This window comes from Pipistrellus hanaki (genome assembly GCF_964339955.1).
Source record: "Pipistrellus hanaki genome assembly, chromosome: X".
NCBI classification, from domain to species: domain Eukaryota; kingdom Metazoa; phylum Chordata; class Mammalia; order Chiroptera; family Vespertilionidae; genus Pipistrellus; species Pipistrellus hanaki.
The window spans coordinates 42,664,096-42,688,446 of NC_140524.1; the positions used below are offsets into that span (position 1 = coordinate 42,664,096).

General features: G+C 37.3%; 1 protein-coding gene across 1 annotated transcript in view; it reads right to left on the reverse strand.

Moving 5' to 3' along the window:
- Positions 1 to 270: 270 nt before the first annotated feature.
- The window catches only part of ALG13 (ALG13 UDP-N-acetylglucosaminyltransferase subunit), a 75,109-nt gene continuing 51,028 nt past the window's right edge, over positions 271 to 24,351 (reverse strand). Inside the window, 6 exon segments of the mRNA XM_084870437.1 lie at positions 271 to 1,180; positions 4,352 to 4,532; positions 8,208 to 8,248; positions 10,357 to 10,542; positions 20,264 to 20,429; positions 21,766 to 21,837. Of these exon segments, the coding sequence (XP_084726563.1) occupies positions 915 to 1,180; positions 4,352 to 4,532; positions 8,208 to 8,248; positions 10,357 to 10,542; positions 20,264 to 20,429; positions 21,766 to 21,837 (912 nt within the window). The 3' untranslated portion in view covers positions 271 to 914.

Sequence of the window (24,351 nt, forward strand, 5' to 3'; positions counted from 1 at the left end):
TGAAGTTTCATAAGAGAGTGAACAGATTTAAAAAAACAAAACAGAAATACTACCTAAAAAAGGATCATTCCCAAGGGAAAAGCAACAACAGATATGGTAGTATAGATTGCAATGTCTTGAGATTAAATAATATTTCAACTGGCTCTGCCAGTTCATGCTATAAATTCACATGCTTTTGTAACCCAAATACTAGTGAAAAAACACATTAGAATGATCAAATGTCTGGTACTCTGTGTTACCATAAAAAAGCAGAAATGAAGAAAATACCAATTATTTTAACAATTTTAAATGCTATTTTTTATTTACTGCTAATTGTGCAAATGATACCAATTCAATACTGTGCAGGAAAAGTTACATAAATCCAACATTAAACAATAGCATATGGGATAAATCTAAAGCAGAGCACCATGTGCCTTCGAAACTAATAAATATCACACAACGCAACTTAGTTCAGACTATTCTTAAGAAACCCAAAGAGCTCTCATTTAATATTGTTAGTTACCCAGAAACAACTGCTCTTGATTTTTGCTTCATTTTCTAGAGAAAAGTGGAAGTTAATAGAATTTTGTAGTTTAATCTGATGTGTGACATCTAAACCAAGGAAATAGTTTGTATGACTTATTCCTTTTATCAACTGACAAGCTGGCTGACAGGAAGACAGCTGAATACAACTAAGTATGCTCAACATGAGGCTAGTTATACATTCATCTCAATTTCCTTATTCACAGCCCAAAGTAATATTCCTTTATTTTAAAGTACTATTTTAAATCAAAAGATAAAATAATCTTAAAGATGGATACACTAGTAAGCACTCTCACCACCTAAATCACTTAAACACTAACATAGAATAGTTTAAAAAAAAATCAAAAAAGCAAGAAAAATGGCAGTGCAAGAATACATCATACTGCTGAATCTTACATATTCCGAGGTACAAAATGAGAAGGTGAGGGAGGTGAAGCAATATAGCCAACTGGGCCAGGATTCATAGCACCAAAAATGTGAGGAGAACCACCATATGCTGCACCAATGGGATGCCAAGGGGCAACATAGGAAAACTCCGGCATAACAGGAAGGCAGGAATCAAAACCCGGCAAAGTTGGCTGCCCACAGTGATCTGTCATCACTGGATAATAGACTGTTCCATGAGGGACAGATGCAGGGTCAGCATTTGGAAAAGTACCTGAAACAAATACTGCATTTAGTACACTTTATATACAAAGATTCATTAAACAAAACTATAAATGAATGTTTTTACATGTAAAAATGAAATTAGCACTAACTATAGTAAAGATCACAGAAATTGCAGCAGGAGCAGTTTAGATATAAAATTTGACTAAAACAGACTACTAAAAGATTATATGAGCATTTCCTAATTGGAAAATATTATACACACATGCATACACGTGCATGTATATAATATGTCAAATATATTCTACCTAGTGCTAGCTATCTCTCTGGGATGGTTTTTGCACCAACAGAATAAATACATAAACATTTGTTAGAATCCTTCTAGTCAACTAAATTCTAATAAGAGTTGCTCACAACCAAGTTAGCCACTAGTTTTCCAATATAACACATACCATCCAGATGACCATTTTTTTATTACTTTTGCAATTAAGAACTCAATGTCTACATAGCCTTGTCTACACTTCAAGGTATAGTTCTGAAGGACATTTAAACATTTAAGTGCCACCTCTTGAATGTCATTAAGATCCTAGCATAAATTCAATTTAATAGCAGCTTTACTATCATGAGTCAGTATTAGCGGAAATATCAATAGATGTTGGTGTGACCTTACTATATATTGACTACATATAAATATTAAACAAAAAGGAGTACCTTCATTACTTGTGATAACTTAGATTAGCTCATTCTGTGAAATTAAGACCACCACTGTCTCATGGTTTACTATAAATAAAAAATAGATCTATAAGAGGTATCTGGCACAAAAATGCAATAAAGGTTGATATTTTAATTTTTATTACCATGGGCTACATCACACCACCATACTAGGAGTAAGATTCTATAGTGCTAATATTCCAAAACCATTAATATGCTTTAAAAAGGGAGGAGAGAAAGGAAATGCACATTCCTCACATGCACCAGGCACAGTATACTTATACATAAAGTCTCTATTCATTCTTATAACAACCCTGGCAAGTCAGGTATTTCCGGTTTTACAGAAAATTAGACTTAGGACACATGTGTCAAACACAAGGCCCGCGGGCCAAATCCAGCCCGCCAGGCCTTGCAATGTGGCCCGCACCGTGCTGTCATCACTGCACTCCGCTGTCAGTTTATGACATTGTCAGTTTATGACTGTTCAGTAAACCATTCGGCCCGCGATTTAGGCTGGATTTTAGATTTTGGCCCCTTCTCTGATTGAGTTCGACACCCCTAACTTAGGATAAGTAACTTAGCCAAGATCACAACCATTGAGTAGCAGTGCTGGAATGAGAAACACATTTCGTTAGGTTAGTCCACACTATTTCTTCTTACCTCCAGCTGATTCTTTCCAAGAAGGGCCATCCAATGATCCTATTCTAAAACCTTCAAAATGCAACCATCCTTTTTAGTCTTAAGATTCCTTTACACTTAAAGATTGAGGATCCCAAATAGCTTTTGTTTATGTGGCTTATATTTATAAACATTTACCATATTAAGTATTAAACTGAGAAACTGAAAAATATTAATTCATGTAAAAATAAGCCCTTCATGTTAACACAAATTCTTTATGCTAAATGCATTTATTATCCTAAACAAAAGAAAACTGTCATAAGTGGCATTATTTCACACTTGTGCAAGTCTCTAATGTATGGTTTAACAGAAAACAGCTGGATTCTCAAATCTGCTTCTGTATTTAATCTATTATGATATGTTGTTTTGGTTGAAGTATATGAAGAAAATATGGCTTCATACAGATATGTATAATACTTGGAAAAGAGAAGTCTTTTAGTAAGTAGTTCGTTATTGTAGATCTTTGATGTTACAACAAAACTAGGTAAGTAGTAGTTTGTTATAAATCAACTAGAAGCCTGGTGCACGAAATTCATGCACTTGGGGGAAGGGGTCCCCTCAGCCAGCCTGCACCCTCTTGCAGTTCAGGAGCCCTCAGGGGATGTCTGACTGATGGCTTAGGCTCACTCTCTGCGGGGAGTGGGATTAAGGCAGCAGTTAGACATCCTGCCACTGTCACTATGCTCGCCAGCCATGAGCCTGGCTTCTGGCTGAGTGGCACTCCCCCTGTGGGAGTGCACTGACCACCAGGGGGCAGCTCTTGCGTTGAGCATCTTCCCCCTGGTCGTCAGTGGGCGTAATAGCGACCAGTCATTCCACTATTTGGTCAATTTGCATATTAGCCTTTTATTATATAGGATAGCAATCCAAATTTTTCATACTTTGCTAATATGAAAATCAGTTTTATCTTGCATTTTTATATATCTTTTATAAAATATGTACAGGTAACATCATGCATTAGTAACTGGGAAAATATTATTTCACTGAGTTATGCAGTTTGAGACCGAAAGAATAGTTGCTTTGTCTATGAGTTCCCAAATGCTGACACCATTACATTACACATTGTAAAAAACACATTCATTAATAGCCCCAAGCTGTTAACATCATGGTGGTAGATACAAGTTTTCCAAAATTTTAACTTTCATTTTAATTTTTTATCTTAGACAACAAATACTATCCGTTGTTTTTCTTGAAGTGGCAGGCTCATGCTGTTCATTTGAGAAAATGTGTGCCAGAACCCCCAGTCTGAATAACCATTGTTTGTCTATCATTCTTTCAAGGAAAAATAGCGTTCCATGAAAAACGTTAGCTAGTTAATCTCAGAACTCAATATCATAAATCTTTTAAGTTAACCATATTTCAGTATGCATAATGCCTGATGACTACTTCCCAGTTTTTTCAAACAGAGTAAGTACAATTATTCAAAGACAAATATTTAATAAAAATATAAACATCTTTGATGAAGTAAAAAAAAAAAAAGAAATCAAACTGGAATTTTTATCACGAGAGTGTGGCAGTGAGGAAGTCATTGATTCCTTACATAGTTTGGTGCCTCTGCCTTGATTTGTGCTTATGTGCCAGCAGTTTTGCCCACCTGATTTTTACATCCTTAATGCAAATGTAACAGAGTGAAAGGGACAAAGAAAATCTGTGTATTATGATAAATACTTCTGGCCTCATGGATCCCTTCAGAGGGTCTGCGGGAACCCATGTACCATCCTTTGAGAAACAATGATCTAGTATTTGGACCTAACACAATATCTGAAGGTCATTATTAAATATACACAATAAAATCCAATTGTCTTTCTTCCAGGCAATCTCATTACATGCTCACCATTTGTTGATGCTTCTACCTGCATGCCATCTTGTCTTCCCACATCACTGTACAACTGAGGAACGGTCTGATCTACCAGAGTAGGTGTATCAGTGCAGATGGGATAATTCTCTACGTGAAAATGCTGCTGCTGCATCTGTGGCACACAGACCATGGAGTGCCAGTAGTTGTGATGATAGCACTTGGGCAAGAAAAAGAAAAAACAAACACTTTAAGAAAATGAACACAGTTCCTGTCTAAAAAAAAAAAAAAGTTGGGCCATAATTTTCAAGTGGGGTAACAATGATTTTTTTTTACTTAAAAGATATAGAAAACCTATTCTCTATTACAATTTTAAGATCTTTTGCAGCATCTGTATTTCATATTTAGACTTAGAAATTCTTTTTTTTTAAATATATTTTATTGATTTTTAACAGAGAGGAAGGGAGAGAGATAGAGAGCTAGAAATGTTGATGAGAGAGAAACATCGACCAGCTGCCTCTTGCACACCCCCTACCGGGGATGTGCCCGCAACCAAGATACATGCCCTTGACCGGAATCGAACCTGGGACCTTTCAGTCCGCACACCGACGCTCTACCACTGAGCCAAACCGGCTTCGGCTAGAAATTCTTTTAGGAAAGCAAGTGAAGGAAATTAGAGATATACACAATGACATGCATACAGATATGCCTTAATAGCATTATTTTCAAAAGCAAAACACATTAAACCTAAATATTAAACAACAGGGGACTACATGAATGAATTATGATATATCCATGATAGAACACAATACAAGAAATTTAAAAAGTCATACTGTCAAATATATTTTAGACACTCATATTATTGCCCTAGCCAGTTTTGCTCAGTGGCTAGAGCATCGGCCTGTCGACTAAAGGATCCCAGGTTCTATTCCGATTAAGGGTACATGCTTGGGTTGTGGGCTTGATCCCTGGTAGGGGGCGTGTAGGCGGCAGCCGATCAATGATTCTCTCTCATCATTGATGTTTCTATCTCTCTCTCCCTCCCTTCCTCTCTGAAATCAATCCTATATAATAAAGAGGTAATATGCAAATTGACCATCACACCCTTGCACAAGATGGCCACCTCCATGTGGTCACAAGATGGCTACCACAAGATGAACAGCAGGGGAGGGCAGTTAGGGGCTACCAGGACAGCAGGGGAAGGCAGTTGGGGGGGACCAAATCTGCAGGGGAGGGCAGATAGGGGCAACCAGGCCAGCAGAGGAACAGCTAGCTATTGATCAAGCTGGCATGGGAGTGGTTAGGGGGTGATCAGGCTGGAAGGTAGAAGCAGTTAGGGGCAATCAGGCAGGCAGGCAGGCGAGCTGTTGGGAGCCAGCAGCCCCAAATTGTGAGAAGGACATCTCACTGCCAGTTTAGGCCCGATCCTTGTGGGCCTAAACTGGCAGACATCCCACGAAAGGTCCCATTTTGGAGAGGGTGCAGTCTGGGCTGAGGGACAATGCCCCCCACCCTCCATGCATGAATTTCATGCATGGGGTCTCTAGTAAAAATATGTTTGAAAACAACAAAAAACCTGTTCATATTGTTAAAATTTCACAAAATACGATCATAGTCCAAATTTTGTAAAATAAACTGAAAAATGTATCAAAGTATACTGTGATTATATAGATAATTTTGGTTTTCTTTATACCATAACATTTTTCGGATGTACTAAAATGAATGCTATTCCATTCAATATAAAAGTATTAATATATTTTTCTATATTTCCTTATATTCCCATGATGTTAAATACAGGAAGAATATTTTAAAATGCTTCAGTCTTGTGGAATGAATTAGAATATTTCAATATACTATCTAATAAAAAGAGTAATATGCAAATTGGCCGCACCTCCACTACACCCACAAGCCATGCCTACCAGCCAATCAGGAGCGAGTATGCAAATTAACCCAACCAAGATGGCTGCAGCCACAGAGCAAGGAGGCGGCTTGTGTTTCCCTGGCAATGGAGGAAGCTAAGCTTTCCACCTGCAATGGCCTGCCTTGGCCTCCGCTTAAGGCTACAAAGCTTCAATTATAGAAGATAAATAAATCCCAACAAAAATGGCTGCAGCCTTGGATTGAGCAGGAGGCTTGGCTCAACTGAAGGCTACAAAGTTTCAATTATAGAAGACAAATAAATCCCAGATACCAGGGCCTCAACTTGGGTCGCCGGGGGGGGGGGGGGGGGGGGGGGGGGGGGGGGGGGCGTGGCCATCCTGAAACCACCACAGGCTCCTCGCCCAGGCCGCCTTACACCCCAAGGGAACCCACACCCTGATCTGGAACACCCTTCAGGGCAAACCAGTCAGCCTCCACCTGTGCACCAGGCCTCTATCCTATCTAATAAAAGTAATATGCAAATTGACCATTATTCCAACACACAAGATGGCTGCCCCCATGTGGTCAAATATGATGGCCGCCCCATGTGGACATAAGATGGCCGCCACAAGAAGGCCAGCAGGGGAGGGCAGTTGGGAGGGACCAGGCTTGTAAGGGAGGGCAGTTGGGGGTGACCAGGCCAGCAGAGGAGGGAAATTGGGGGTGACCAGGTCTGCAGGGAAGGGCAGTTGGGGGGGGACCCAGGCCTGCAGGGGAGATCAGTTCGGGGGGAACCAGGCCTGCAGGGAAGAGCAGTTAGGGGCAAACAGGATGGCAGGGGAGCAGTTAGGCATCAGTTAGGCTGGAAAGGGAGTGGTAATGGGGTGATTAAGCTGGCAGCCAGAAGCGGTTAGGGGCAATCAGGCAGGCAATCAGGCAGGCAAGCTGTTGGGAGCCAGCAGTCCTGAATTGTGAAAGGAATATCCAACTGCCCTTTTAGGCCCAATCCCAGTAGGATCGGGCCTAAATGGGCAGTCAGACATACCTAAAGGGGTCCCAGATGGAGAGGGTGCAGGCTGGGCTGAGGGACACACACCCCTGTGCACAAATTTTGTGCACCGGGGCCTCTAGTGTGACTATAATAATCTAACATAACTGAAGTGGCAGGAAGTTTATTTTTTCAATTCTCAAATTTCTTTTATGAAATACAGTCTCAAAGAACAAAAAAACCCACTCCATACTTTTAATCTATAAATGTCTCACAGTTGGAGAAGATAACTTTCTGGAAATTTTATGTCCAAGGTTTTAAGGAAATCAGTGTCTGGGAATATTAAGAATAATAAATATCCAGGAGACTATCTAGTTTACTATCTGCCAAATATTAAGATGCATCATTACTTTTCAAGAAATATACCATTTTGTTATGTTAAAAGACAAGTGTATCTCAGGGGGGAAATGATCCCTGAAAGAATAAAATAAAAGAGGCCTTACCTGAAATCAGAGATAACTTTCAGTGATACTAAGGTATTTGTCAGTACCCACATTTTACAACTCAGGGGAGTGGTGAAAATCAAGTGTTTTGCAAATATCTATGAATAAGCAAGTGCTTAAAAGTATTACAGTTCTTTAAATGTCTGAATTTGTCAGGTTACTTTTCACATGAAATACAGAAATAGCCATAAAAATATTTTAAGCAGGATAAATAACCCAATTATTATTTTGAGACAGAACAACATAGTGAAGTGTTGGCACATGATGTTAAATATGGAGGCCAATATGTGCTAAAATTGTGCTGCTTAGAGTCCCTGCTCACCACAATTTAACAACTATATTATAAGAGAAACAGAAGCACTAAGAGGCTAAAGTAGAAAAATGACCTATATAATCTTTATAGATATTTCATAACAACAGAAATAAAACTTTTAGAGCCTTCACAGTATTCATGACTCTGAAAGTTTAAGAGTCTGATTATCAAAATAGCATCTACTGTATTTTAATAAAAAGTTTATAAAAGCAATTTTAACAGGACTCTTACCTGCAATCCCAGATTAAAATAGTACTGCAAAACTTTTGTATCTAAAATTAAAAATTTTAAATTTTAGTGACTAGATGATATAAACAATTAGAACTACCATTTAAAAGCTTTTGTTTAAGTATTAAGGTAGATAACTAATATAGTCTCCTGACATCAACTCACCACTCAATCTATCTTACAGTAAATGACCATTTACCTACAACTACAGGTAAGGTCATTTTCTGATCCAAGGTTTAAATCACCAAATATATATTCTATTTCTATTCTTAATATTAGGAAATATTACAGAAATGTCACTCTACTAATATTTAAGAATCGGTAAAGGCATTTTCTTGCTCATCCCAAGGCTAAAATTTTACTTCAATACAAATGTACTACCTAAGCAATCATATTGGTTCTCAGATGAAGCTACTACATAGTACAAATTAAATGCTCTATTAATACTGAGATATAAGTGATGCCTACAGAGATAACTACTACTTACAAAGTAATTTACTTTGGTTTTAGTTAACACGACTAACCACCAGTAGAACTCCAAAAAGAGGAGGTAATGAGCAAGGTAACTCAAAATAAGTTAAATTATAAGGTGATAAAATTTCTCCAGATATCATATATCCATAGCAATATTATTCATAATAGCAAAAAAGTGAAAACAACCCAAATGTCTATCAACCAATAGATAATAAAATGTAGTGTTATCCATACAATGGAACATTAGTCAGCCATAAAAAGAAATGAAGTACTAATACATGATACACTGTTAACAAAATAGGAAATTAAGAAGAGTTAATATTTTATATGGTCTGGAGAGAAGAAAGAAGGGAGATAAAAATGAGTACATCATCAGTTTTTAAGTGAAAGTAAGAAAGCCAAGGGAAAATGACTACCAAGTAGAAATAACTGTTTGACATTAAAATTGGGAATGAAAAGAACTGTTGGCCCAGAATGAAGCTCACTACAGACTCAGCATAACCATTATTGTTTGTCTCAATTTCGGTTCTTATAAGTGTATTTTCTAGTATCACATGATCTCACTCATCTAGGGGAAATAATGAACAACATAAACTGATGAACAAAAACAGACCCAGAGACAGGGAAGCATCAATCAGACTGTCAAACCTCAGAGGAAAGGTAGGGGAGGATGGGGGTAAGGAGGAGAGATCAATCAAAGGACCTGTATGCATGCATATAAGCCTAACCAGTGGTCACAGACAACAAGGGGATGGGGGCATGTGTGGGAGGAGTTTGGGATGGGAATGGGGGGATAAGGACAAATATGTGATACCTTAATCAATAAAATTTTTTTTTAAAAAAGAACAAAAAAGATTACCAAGTATCTAGAGACAAGAACCTGAAACTTTAAAGGCCAGGGTTAGATAGATTTAAGAATAATCTACATAAAGATGATACTGAAATTTTAAGGCACAGAAAAAGAACAGAATAGAGTTGAAGATGATATTGGTGACTACCTTAGGGGCTGGGGAAAAAATAACAAAATAGAAAAGCAGCTATAAAATTCAAGAGAATGTTATAGCAAAGAAAGTATAAAGCTACAAACAATTCAACTACGATTCTCTTTCGAGAAACTGCCAAACTGAGGCGTAACAAAGAATATCCAATGGAAAGCTACTCCTCCTTAGTTTAATTATAGAAACAAGTATATATGGCTGAGATCCAAGGCATATTAGATCCCTGATTCCTAAAAAACAAAAACAAAACCACCTTATTCCAAGTCTTGAAAATTCAGTTGGAATCCCAAATATTAAATGTCAAAGATCATAAGAATTTCATATATTTGTGGTAAGAATTTAAGAAAATGGAGAAAATTATGTATTGATTCCTGCTTCTCAAGAAAAACAATTGAGAGAGCAAAGACATCAAGTTGAGAATCATCTCCAAAGCAGACATAGCTAACAAAAAGGAGCAGCAGGAGTGAAATCAACCATCTACTTCTTGATTATGCAGAAGATATTCTCAGCTTTCAGTTGCTCCTTTCCTTAGTCACTTACTTAGCATTATGCTCTCAAGTCAATTTGCTTTTGGTCCCCCACCCTACTCCTATTGGATAACCAGAGTTCTGCTCTAAAAAAAAAAAAAAAAAAAATCCCAGATATAAATAACCCTTATCCAAGTCTCAAAATCCACTCACCTTGAGGGAGATCACTGCCACTTGGATCATAGGAATAAGGTGGAGGTGGTGGTGGTAAGTTTGAAGCCTCTCCCACCTCAAGAGGAAAAGGAGGAGGTAGGGGAGGAGGAAATGGAGGTGGTGGCAGAGGCGCAGCAACAGCAGGCACATGAGCAGAGAGGTATGGATAGGATGGTGAAACAATCACTAAAAAGGAAACAAAACATAAAGTAACAATGCATAACTGTAAGTTAATCTATTTCTTCTGTATCCCAGCATGGTCAAATGGCTCACTTTCTTATAGTTGGACTTAAAAACCAAAACTTGGAAGATGAATTGCTCCATATTCTCTTAGATATGCCAGCTGAAAACTAGTTCATTACAGGTCATTTTCAGTTAAGGAAATTACTTGAAATTAGAAGGAAAAACTGGAAATTTCAGAACTTTGACTATCAAGATATGGAATATCAGCTAACAGATACATAAATAAAATATCAGTAAAGCAAAAGTTTTACTTTAGCTTAATAAAAAATTAATGAAGTTGTCAGCTATCGGAAATTCTTAGTCAAATCACAAGATGCAGAAGCTCATAAGAGAGACTAATCTGCACAGATTACAAATTTAGGTAACATTTGAAAGTTTCTATTTCATAGCATCAGAGGAGTATCAGGACAGGCTAGGTAAAATATGTTATCCCTGTACCTTTTTCTTTTTAAAATTTATCTTTATAGTTGAAAGTGCCGGGACCAGTTTGGCTCAATGGATAGAGCGTCGGCTTGGGGACTGAAGGGTCCCGGGTTCGATTCCGGTCAAGGGCATGTACCTTGGTTGCGGGCATATCCCCAGTAGGGGGTGTGCAAGAGGCAGCTGATCGACGACTCTCTCTCTCATCGATGTTTCTTACTCTCTGTCTCTCTCCCTTCCTCTCTGTACAAAATCAATAGAATATATATATTTTTTTAAATTTATCTTTACAGTTGAAAGTATTACAGATGTCCCCTTTGTTTTTTTATTTTTCTCACTGACCTCTTCCACCCGTCACCCATCTCTCCCAAGCCTTTATCACACTATTGTCTGTGTCCATGGGCTATGCATATCCTATATAATAAAGACCTAATATACAAATAGTAGCCAAGCCCTCACGCCCTCACACTGGGCCAGGGGATCTGAGGTCATGTCCCCCGCCTAGTGCCAGGTGGGGGGACCTGAGGCTGCTCCCCCCCACCCGTTGGGGCTTAACAGGGGAACTGAGGCCACATCCCCCGCCCGAGCGACGGGGTTGGGTTGGGGGACTTGAGGCCACACCCCCTGCCCAGCAAGGCTTGACAGGGGACCTGAAGCTGAGCCCCCTGCCCAGCCCCAGGCTGGGGAAGGTGAGGCTGTGCCCCCTGCTTCTGTGGGGCTTGACTGGGTGGGGCCAGGCGAGTCTGGATCTCTTGCGATTTTGATGCCCATGCATGGGCAGGGACTTGACTCTGGGTCCTGTGGCGCACCCCAGACTCTGACAGGAGTGAGACTGTCATATACATTTTACTAATTCTCTTTTATCTCTGACACTTCTATTAAAGAGAAAGGGCAAATAGCATTATTAAAATATTTCCTCTAATTAATTCCCTTTTAATGTGTATGAGTTTCATGCAACGAGCCACTAGTATGCATATAATTTCCCTCCCCCCCACCTCCATCCTTTAACTTTGTATACTTATTACTATAGTTTAAAACAAATATTCACTTAGAATTTTTAAGTTTTTGATATAAGAAATTATTTTTATACTTAATTATATTTAAGTATTAATACATTCCTCTATGATAAAAAGGGAAACAATATGGTTCCAACCTAGTAAAAATACATATATGTATATGTATGTGTGTGTATGTGTATGTATGTATATATATGCCAGATAAGTCTATTAAATTTTTTTGTCAAAACATGAATGATATAACCCCCTTCAAGTTTTTTTTTTTTTTTTTTTTTTTTTTTTAAATATATTTTATTGATTTTTATACAGAGAGAAAGGGAGAGAGACAGAGAGTTAGAAACATCGATGAGAGAGAGTCATCGATCAGCTGCCTCTTGCACACCCCCTACTGGGGATATACCCGCAACCAAGGTACATGCCCTTGACCGGAATCGAACCCGGGACCCTTCAGTCCCCAAGCCGACGCTCCATCCATTGAGCCAAACCGGTCCCGGCCCCCTTCAAGTTTAATTGAATATTTTAGCCAACTTAGAAATCCAAGTACTTTCCTTCTGTGCATATCTTTTTAAAAAACATACATAGAAACTTAGGCACTTGGCTGGTTTTCTTCTTTTCTAAATTATAAAAACGGTAGCCATTTGAAAAGCCTAATATTGATTTGTATGTCAATATTTTGCAACTGATTCCCTATGTAGAATTTTAAAACTTGAAAACTTCCAGATTTAAACAATTTATGAATAACATATTTCTTCAACTAGCTTCCTTAAACACTAACCCCTCTGAGGTATTTACTGTGTAATAACCAATTCATTTTTAAGAACTTTAAGTAACAATGATCTTTATTTCTGTTATTCAGTGTCACTTCCAAGAAGAAAAACTATTCTCTTGTGAAAAAAGTTCTTATTTTTTTTTAATTTAATTAAAAAATTTCCATCACCATTTATCCCCTCTATGCCCTCTTCCACCTTCACTGACCACCCCGTCCCCCTGCCCCCGTTGTTCAGGTCCATGAGTTCTTTCACTTTTTGCTCAATCCCTCCCCCTCAATACACTTGTACACACCCCTACACAGAGCAGATGCAACCCCCGAGCAAGCAGTCTATCTATGAGTCTGTTTCTATTTCGCTTGGTAGTTCAGTTTGTTCATTAGATTCCACATGAGTGAAAACATATGGCACTTGTCTTTCTCTGACTGGCTTATTTCACTTATAAACAGCTCTTAATTCTTAAGGTTATTAATAACAGGATAGAATTATATGAAATTAGAGACCTGGTGCACAGATTCAGGCACTGTTGGGGTCCCTCAGCCTGGCCTGTGCACTCTCACAATCCGGGACCCCTTGGGGGGTTGGAGAGCCGGTTTTGGCCCGATCCCCACAGGCTAGGTTGAGGGACCCCACCAGTGTACGATGCCTCTAGTATGCATATAAGATCTTTGGTTAATCTCTTCCTTATCCCCCTCCCCCCCTTCTGAGATTCATCAGTCTGTTCTATGTTTCCATGCCTGTGGTTTGATCCTGTGCCCCCTGGTGGTCAGTGCATGTCATATCTACTGGCTAGTCAGCTGGTCACTTAGGCATATATATATCTCGATTACCTTCAACTACTTGATGTTAAACACCATATACTTTCTGCATTGCCCAGACATTATTATTACAAGGAGATAGTCCTTCTGTCTTTTATTTTACTTTTTCTTCTTTATTAAGGTATTACATTTGTATCCTTATCCCCCCATTGCCCCTCAACCCCTGCTCATGCCCTCACCCCCACTGGTGTCTGTGCCCATTGGTTATGCTTATATGCATGTATCCAAGTTCTTTAGTAGTTCTTCTGTCTTTTAGACTAAATAGTATAGTACTATCAAGATAATGGGGCCAGTGACTTAAATAGAAATAATCTGGTTTTGTGAGTTTATTTGTAAAAATGAAAGTAATTTAGATTTGTTCTCCTCATAATAGATGGTTTAAAGTAAGTTTTATCCATTCAGAACTCTTTGTTTTTATGGACAAAAAAGAAGATGGTTTCTTATTTGATTGTATATGTCTTAAATAAATATGTAAAGTAACAACCAAGTGTTATTAGAATTATTCCTTTAGCATTTATCATTTTAACTATTTTATTTCTTTGTGTGAAATTTTAGTCAAAAATGGTTGAGATGTTAACACTATTCTTTGAAAGACTAAAGGGTTTATAAATGTTTGAGTTATCACACAAAGGCTAATTTCTAAAAATAAAATAAAACAATAAAATATTTATTTTTTCTAAAAAAATAAAACAAAGTAATTAAATTACTAAGTTTTATTATTGGGTTAACTACACTATAATTTTTAACTTGAGAAGTACACAAAGTTTAGTCTCATTGTTCAATATAGTTGTTTAAATTCAGAGTTTTAGAAAACCTAGTTTAGTACAGCAACTGTCCACACAAGCTGAATATATTATTCTGGTAATTTAGCTGGAGAAATTTCAGGCCAAGTATCAGGAATAATACCACATTTTTTCATTTACCAATATAAATATTAATGATACAATTATCTATACCCTTTATACAGCTTCATGCTAAGAGTAAAAGGAGGTCTGTTTCTTAGGGTAATTTAAAACTTGATAAAAGCTCTTTGGGGGGGTGATTCTTTCTTGACTATAGAGGTTATACAACTCTTTTAATTATCAAAACACACAACTGAGTGCTAAAAAATAAATTTTACTATATATACACTGAGTGGAAAGATTATGATCTCTGAACACATAATAATCTGGCCACTCAGAGAGAGAGAGAGAGAGAGAGAGAGAGAGTGTGTGTGTGTGTGTGTGTGTGTGTATTAGAGGCTCGGTACATGAATTCGTGTATGGGTGGGGTCCAGATAGTTTTTCACTCTGATGTTCCTCCCCCCTCCCCTAAAAGTCAACAACAACCTATCCTCTGGTGAGGATTAAAAAAGAAAATTCTAAAATATAGGATATCAGCCTGCACTGGCATGACATAACCTCAAGAGTGAATCCCTTTCTCAGTTCACCCTAGGTCTGGCCCACAGATCCTGTCTTTAGGGCAAGTGAGTCACTAGTGTGTCAAAAGCCTATGAAACAGTAACCAAAAGTCAGTTATAAAAGAATTTGATGTCTATGAAGAGTCTCATAGTAAAGACAATCATGGCATCTAGTTACCTGGCAGATAGGAAGTAACTTGCAGGGGGCTGGGCTGGGCTGCTAGACAGTCATGTGAATAACTACAGAAAACATAAGTTGTTTCATCTAGAGCAGGGGTAGGGAACCTTTTTTCTGCCAAGGGCCATTTGGATACTTAGAACACCATTTGAGAGTCATATAAAATTGCAATAGGTCCTCGGGTTATGCTGGAGATCCATTCCTATGGTGCGAAGTAACACAATTTTTGCCATAAGTCAGAACCCACCTACATAAGCACTTACGTCACTCACGTGGAGCACATACACAGCAGTAATGAAGTGAAATAGTAAAAAAAAATTAAAAGATAATTCCTGACCTTTACTTGTGGTAAATAAATAATAACAAACATAAAGCACATATGTAACTACGTCAAAATGACGGAACTTTTAAAAAAATATATAAGCCGAAGCCGGTTTGGCTCAGTGGTAAAGCGTCGGTCTGCGGACTGAAGGGTCCTAGGTTCAATTCTGGTCCAGGGCATGTGCATTGGTTGCAGGCACATCCCCGGTGGGGGGTGTGCAGGAGGCAGCTGGTCGATGTTTCTCTCTCATCGACGTTTCTAGGTCTCTATCTCTCTCCCTTCCTCTCTGTAAAAATATCAATAAAATATATTTTAAAAAATATATATATATATACACACACACAAATGGGAGATGGCGATGTAACCACTAAACAATGTACATTAAGTCTGAAGTAACCCGAGGACTGCATGTATTAACCTAAAAATTAGTCTGCTATATTTGGTTAAACATTTAATTAACTCAGCCCTAATGCCTTGGTAGGGCCAGACCAAATGATTTTGCAAGTCTTGTATGGCCCAAGGGCCAGATAGCCCCTGCCCTGATCTAGAGGAATGATAAAGAGTAACTAAAAAGCATCATCCCCTGGTAGAATTATAATTGAAGTTCATAAGTGACTCAAAGAATGAAAAGTAACATAAATGAAAGCAGTATACATTTTCAGAAATACCTATACAGAACACAAATTTGGCATTTATAGTAAGCATTCAATGATTCAATATAAATGAGGCATTACAATGCTTGATACACCTGTCATTTGATTTTTTTAAAGCTCAGAAGTCTTATGGAAGCAGACAGCCAACACTTTCCCCTACAATTAATCCCAAAGTAGTACAATTAGGGTCTACATTAACATTTACAGTGAAAATTTTGTATGGTCATTAATTAACATATATTGCATGTTTTTGTTATAGACACTGGTCTACTGAGAACTTGATTTTTAAATTATAAGTGAAACAGATACAGATAAATCAAATGATTTTAAGGTAGACACTATGCAGGTCAATAAAACTTAACCAGCCACTCCAGAAAACTTCCATGCTCCTTATCCCAATTACAAAACCTCTCCCTCGACCATAATTAACCATTATCCTGACTTTCATAGTAATCACTTCCTATATTTTCTTTTTTTATTATTATTACAGATATCTCCCATTTTCCCTCTTACCCACTTTCCTCCCAGCCCCTATCCCCTACCCGGTGTTCACTACACTATTGTCCATGTCCATAGGTTATGCATACAAGTATATAAATTATTTGTTTTATCTTTTCTTGTCCCCCCTAATCCCACATTGAGATATGCCAGTCTGTTCCATGCCTCCATGATTCAGGTCTTATTTTGTTGGTCAATTCAATTTGTTCATTATATACCACAAATAAGATAACATGATATTTGTTTTCTTCAGTTTGGCTTATTTCACTTAGCATATTTTCTAGGTCTACCCATGCTGTCCCAAAGGTAACAGACCTCTCTTTTATTTTAAAATATTGATTTCAGAGAGGAAGGGAGGAGAAGAGAGACAAGCATCAATGATGAAAGAGAATCATTGATGAGCTGCCTTCTGCATGCCCAGACTGGGAATTAAGCTTGCAACCTGGGCATGTGCCCTGACTGGGACTGGGAATTGAACAGTGACCTGCTGGTTCATAGCTTGACACTCAACCAATTAGCCACATTGGCTAGCACAATCTTTCTTTTTTACGGCTACATAATATTCCATAATGTAAATGTCCCACAACATTTTTATCCATTCATCTACTGGTGGGCACTTGGGCTATTTCCACATCTTAGCTATTGTAAATAATGCTGCTATGAACATATCTTTCTGAATTGTTATTTTGTGGTTTTTAGGATATATTCCCAGAAGTGGGATTGAGTTCCATTTTTAGTTTTTTGAGAAAATTCCATACTGTTTTCCATAGTGGCTGCGCCCCTCTGCATTCCCACTAGCAGTGAACTAGTGTCTCCTTTTCTTCAAGTTCCCGCCAGCACTTGTTAATTTTTTGATGATAGCCATTCTGATTGGTGTGACTGATTAGTGACTGAATATCTGTGGTTTTAAGAGTTTTGTCACCCAAACGTGCATCCCTACACAGTTGTTTCAAGATGATGCCTTAAATCTCTCTTAATCTATTATAATTTCTTTCCATCCCTGTAATTTTCTTTCCATTGTTCTTTGTAGGAATCTGGGCCCTTTGACATGTTGAGTTTCCCAAAGTCTGGATTTTGTGGAATACATACCCATGATGCATTTCAATATGTTCTTCTGTATCTCTTGCAAATAGCCCCCTCAATTCAGAAGGCTGGGTCAAACTCAAGATTGATTTCTTTGGCATTTCTACAGGTAATGTCTTATTGTCTTTGCAACCTTAGCAGCTATTGCTGTTTAATACCCAATCCATTCAGTAAGGATTGCAAAATGATTATATTCTGCCACTTCTTTTTCAATGATTAGTTGGAATACTAATACATAGAAACATTTCCCTTCATCTATTTGGTTATCTAGTAGTATAGTAGTTAATATAAAGAAAAATAAATACTTAATTCTATTTTATAGTTTTGAAGAAAATTCTTTTAAGGTATTTAAATACTTTCCAAGTATTATTAAGAACTTTTAAATTGAACATATTTAATATGTTATTGCAATAATCACTGTCGAGGCTCAAATTATTCCATCTTTAGCCAGTGGGAACCTCTTCAAGATGGCTCCTGAGCCCTTTTGACATGACTCCAATAGTCTTTGTTAGCTTCCTTGCTATCTTCCTCCATACCTGCAATTAGTAATTTCTTCACATAATTTTTTACTTTTTTACAAGTGAGAAATGTTATTTTAAGACCAAAAACTTAGTGCTAAGAATACTCACTGTAGGCCTTTTCAGTGAACAAAGCTAGGAAATATACAAATATATTTAAAGATAAAACCTCAAGTTTATACTGATACTTTTAATTCAAACTTGAGACCATAAAAGCTTTTACTTAGACTTTTTATTACATCTATAATACTCTTCTTCCATACAGAGACTCCTGATTTGCAAGGACATGGGATAAAATTAGAATATCCAATACTCACTCATTTGTTTTAGCCAACATTAGTCTCACAACAATCTGAAAAAAAGTACCCGAAATGTGATTATTGAGAGATTAAAAAATGCTTGTACATGATCTCTCAATTCTTCCATTAAAAAATAGCTATACTTTATCCACATTGTCCAAACATATGGCCATTATATAGAATATTCTCAAACTCCCAGCCCTCGTTTTGCCTACTGCACACACCACCACTGGGATCGAGCCCGCAATCTGGGTATGTGCCCTCGATCAGAATAGAACCCGAGACCCTTCAGTCCACAGGTCAACACTTTATCCACTGAGCCAAATCAGCTAGGGCTGTTCATTTTTATGTGATATTATTTTTCATAAACTTTAGAATGAGGCAGAGTATAGGAAAGCTTTTCTAATGTCATAGGGCTCTCTTTAGCTGTTATTTTCATGTAATGTTAAAATATATATATATCACTGCTTTCTAGGATTCATAGCTGTGTTCTCCTCCCAACTTTATTCTGGACCTACTCTTTTCCCTATCCTGATCATTTTTATTCCAATTCCAGCAGTTTCTGCCCAGTAAAGAATACTATCCTAAAAGGGAGACCTGGCAGGTCAGTTATCAGAGTTCTTAAAAGCCAAAGTGCTTCAAGACCTTCAGTCCTATTACCATATACCCAAAGCACTCATCTAGTGTTGGTTAGGTGAAATCCCTTCCTAATATTAGCTGTTCCTTCTAAATTGGCTGCCCCCTTTTCCAGTGAATTCGTATTAGTTCTTTTGGAATTCTTCTGTTCTTAGTCCATTAGACAATATCCCGAATGCTTCTTTCTGTCTTCTTGCCCCCACATAAGCCCTGATAGCATGCAGGTCTTATGATGAGTGGTTTATCACTACCTGTTTACATTTTGTGGTTCATGGAGATACCTTGTCATATAGTTTTGTTGTATTGTCCATGGGTTTTCGTTTTCTATTTCAATTTTTACTAGGGGACTCAGATTGAAAAGCTATGCTATTGTGGCCACCACCTTCCCAGAGTTCTGCTAAGAATTTTAAATTATATTATCTCATTGCAATTCCATAACCACTTCATAAATTGGTACTACCAGTACCCATAAGCTCATTGGTAAGAAAAGTTCAATAACCTGTCCAAAATTACATAGCTAGTTAAATTGCAAAACCAAGATTCTAACCCAGATCTCAAATTCTAGCACCTATATTCTTTATAACATTCATGGGAAAATGATTCATTATATAGAAATGTATTTTATAGCAAACTTGTCAGGAGTTAATTCTGTGAAGTGTGAACACACTTTTACCTTAATTCCTATATAATAAAATTCAACTGGAAGTTTGAGAAACCAGTCCAAGTCCTTTAAATTTTCAGCAGGGTAGCAAAGAGATAGCTACAGAATCAGATCAAAGCCAAATTTGCCACAAAAAAAACACACACACACAACAATACAGAAAAACAGACAAAACAAAAACAAAAACAACCACCACCAACCAACCAACCAAGTATTGAAACCCTGGCTCTCTCAAATTTTATGGATTCTTCAACAATAGAAGATATTTTATTAACTAGGTTAAACAAATGTAATTATGGAAGTGAAAGTAATCCTATCTAATCACTAGAACTACTGTGTGCATATTCCATGAATAGGAAAAGAAGCTTCCAAAGTAAGCAACCACTAATAACCTACCTGGCCTGCCTTGTGTAGGTGAAGATACAAATAGAGGCTGTATAGCCTTCTGTGAGGAAACTGAAGTGGTACTACTAGCTTGATTAGCTGCTGCACAGTTAGATAAGACTGGAACTGGAACATTATTGGCACAGGAAGCTGTAATTGCTGCCGAATTTACCATCACCTGTAAGTGTGAAAGAAAGTTTAGAATTCTAAGTTCCACTTCCCAAACACTATTAGTCTCCTATCTTATCCTACACTTCAGGAAATAGTATTTTTTATTATATATCTCTATTTATTTGGGTCTTTAATGTCTCTCGGCAACATGCTGTCACTTCTAGCATACAAATTTTCCAGTTATATGTTAGATACATCCTTAAATATTTTGCGTTTTTCTTTTTAAATCTTTATTGTTGAAAGTATTACAGATGTTCCAATTTTCCCCTCACTGACCTCCACCACCCCGCTCCAGTATTTTGATAAGTAAAACATAGAGGAGTCAATCTTTATGTAAACCCTGTGTAGGCAGGTTAAGTTATTTCTCTTAGAAGACCCCAGATTACTTTGAGAACTTTAATTTTAATGTATTATTTTTCTAAAAAGATAATATATTAATATGATTCAAAAATCAAGTGTTACATTGTGTAACAATGGTATTTCCTTCCAATCCTTATACTCCATCTGCCTTGTTCCCTTATGCCCAAGCAGGTGACTTCTGTGTTTCCTGCATATTGTACAGAGATTTATACACAATTTAAACATAAAAGGTGCTTGGATTTTCTTAAACTTTCTGACACTACAAATTATATTTCTGATTAGGCCACAGCACCCAATATAGGGCTTTGCACAGAGAGGTGTTCAATAAATATTCACAGACTCCTCTTCTTGAATACACTGTCCTCACTGCAGTCTTATTTCCTTGCTACCCACCTAAGTGTGGCTGCTACCCCCTCTGGTCCTCATAAACAGTGGACTTCAAGGAAAAAAATTCTAGTAGATTCTTGTTAGTCCTTATGTTGCTTGATCTCAGGAATAACTAACACCTTGAAATAGTCTATTCCTGGGTTTCCCAAATATACTCTATTTACTCGCCCCTGACTTTTGCTTCTCTACCCATTTCCTAAAATTTGGTGATCCACAGGCTCTGTTCTAGATGTTCTTATCAATCTCTTCCTTTTCCCAGGATTATCTTATTCACTCTTATGATTTTAGCTATTATTTTGATACCAACTCCCCATACTACAAGAGAACTTTACATTTAAGTGTCAGTGTATAATGTTGACTTGACACATCATTTATATTAACTCACTCATTATAAGAGACTGGAACATAGTAGATGTTCAATTAATTGCATGAATTTACTAATCACTATGCAAGGCACCACAAGGTATAATACTTAAAATAGGGATATAAACAGCTTCTTTGAAATATGATGAGTGAAGAGAATAAAAAGAAAAAAAATTCATTTTCCCCCATTCAGATCACTGCAACTGACTCCTTAATAACACAATAAAGATTACCTCCTGGGGATAGTTGCATGAGGTAACTGTGTCCTGAGGAGACATAGAACATGGTCCTCTGTCCTGAAGAGACTTTAGTGAATACAGAAATACAGTTAAGGGCAAATCAAGAAACCAAATAAGTATCAATAAAATATCTGCTTTGTTTCAACATCTCCTAAAATAAAAGTGATCTGTTCTGAAAACATTCAAATTTGGAAGTGACTAAGATAATGCTCTAATCCACACCCTCTCCTCCATGCCTACTGCTATTGCCCTGATGATGGGGTCTTTGGTCCCCCTTGAATTGATTCATTTTATCAGCAGTTCTCAGTAAACTCAGGGCTGGATCCTAGAGGCGGATCTTAGCAGTTTGTAACCCTAATCTTCAGCAGCTTACTGGGGCGGAAAGGGGATGTAGGAGGAAGACAGAGACTGAGAGACAGAGATTGAGATTTCAACACATAAAAAATGTAATGACAATGAAGTAAAAAGAATTTGTACCAAATGAGTAGTATAGAGAATTTTGAGTATTTCATGGTGGTAAGGTGTTTCCTAAGTTTTGGAGCTTGGGAAGGATTCCTGATAGGGGTTCTTGCATGGTGTGAATGATTTTGATCGATTTGGAAGGGGGAGTGATGTTAGGACCAGGTTCCTTTAACATTTTCAAAGAGCTGCTTGAAAATCACTTCCTCCCCACATCAAAGACAGTTAAAAAAAAAAAAAGATAATGTTCCCAAAAGTATCTTTCTAATGCCGCCTGATTTAGGTAACTATTCTATTTCCTTTCTACATCCAACTCTAGTCCCAAGGCAGACACTAAAATGTAACAGATGATTGTAATTTAAACACTTTCTTAGTGGCCTTTCTTGACTTAAAAGTTTCAAAATCAGTAAGACCAACAACAGTTTTGCTAAAAGAAAGCATTCCATCTAAAGATGTAGTTTGGGACAAAGGTGGATAATTGGCTGGTCAGCTGCATCCTATTTAAGCAGGATATAGTATAATCCAAACACCACTCCCTCTGTCTCAAGACTATCTTTGTGAAAGCAAAATGATTTTAAAAGGCTCAGAATTATGCATGACAGACTGTCATGATAGCAAAAACAAACAAGCAAGAAAACCAGTAGCAAAAATTGGTAATGATGATAAGAACAGAGGGAATCAGGGAAGTAATCACAGAAACAGCAGAAATCATATGAGCCCAATTTAACATGGACTTAAGATTGCATGTTTCTAAATTTTGTGTTCAAGTATAGCCAAAATATCTGCCAAAAAGCAAACTTCAGCCCTGACTCAGAGTACCCAGTGTGAATGCTAAACAAGTCTAGAGAAGGACTTAGTTCAAAGATGAACATGAAAATAAGAAATATAAATAAATATTTATGGTTTCTTAGAACGCTCTATGCCTAGAAATCTTTAAGTCTTACATTTGTCCTCCTAAGAATACTGTGAGAAAATTACTTAGAAAGCATTTGGTGACTGGAGGGTGGGAATGGAACAAAACATGAAAAGATTGAAAGCTATTGGGATTCATGATAAAATAAGAAGAAAAAGGAACAAGTGAAATTAAAGGGTCATCTCTGACGGTCAAATTTTTACTTGCTTTTTTAGTTGGGTGACTATTTCAAAAAATGGTATAAAAAGCATGTGATATGAGAATAGTAATAAAAGAATGAGGGGACAAGTATTTCTCTAGAAGGAGCAAAGGAAATGAAGGGAAAATAGGGGAGAGAATTATATATCAGTTTTCTTTACCTTCCTAAGAGTACATGAAGCTACCAAAGTTAAATTAATCAGAGTTAGGGAATAGAGGGTAGTTATTCAAGTTCTTCACAAAAATTCCAGTTTTCCCCCTGGGTACATGGCAGGTTGCTCTTCTTGGTCTCATTAAAGTTAAGTATGGCTATGCGACATGGTGGGCCAATGAAATATGAGCAGAAATATTAAAAGCCAGTGTTCAATTATCCTACTTTTAGTCTGCCCAAGGTGACTGAAAGCTCATATCTATCAGATCAGCCTGAGTCCCTGCATGACCATGATGAAAAAAAGCTTGCATTGGACATATAACATTAGGGACAGCAACTGTCCTCTGTTAAGCTGTTCAAATTGGGGGGGGGGGGTGTGTTACTGCAGTCTAACCTAGTTTGATTAAAACATTAATTGGTAACTAGAAGTGAGGTGTTGTTCTAAGAAGAACCTAATTTAGGATGGAGATTATTAATTTGTAAGCTCTTAGTGGAAGAGGCAACTACTTCAACAACTGTAGAAGATAAAATTGATAAATGCTTTGAACAACAAAGAGCAGTTAAAACTCAGCCTTAAAGCAAGAATCACATTGTTGTTAAAAACTAATTGCAGTAAGATATGTCAAAACAAGACCCAGTGAATACTTGCACATGGACAAAGTGGCTCATGGAAAAGCATCCAAAGATATGGCTCTTCCATCAACGCCTGATAAGCTCATGATACTCAAGTAGAGGGAAACAGAGATAAGAAAGCAAAGCACTATAGCAAATCTAAGTAGTATATCTATTATTAAAAATAACTGTCAGTAGGAATATTAACACATGAAACTAATAGGAATCAGACAGAGGTAGCATAATT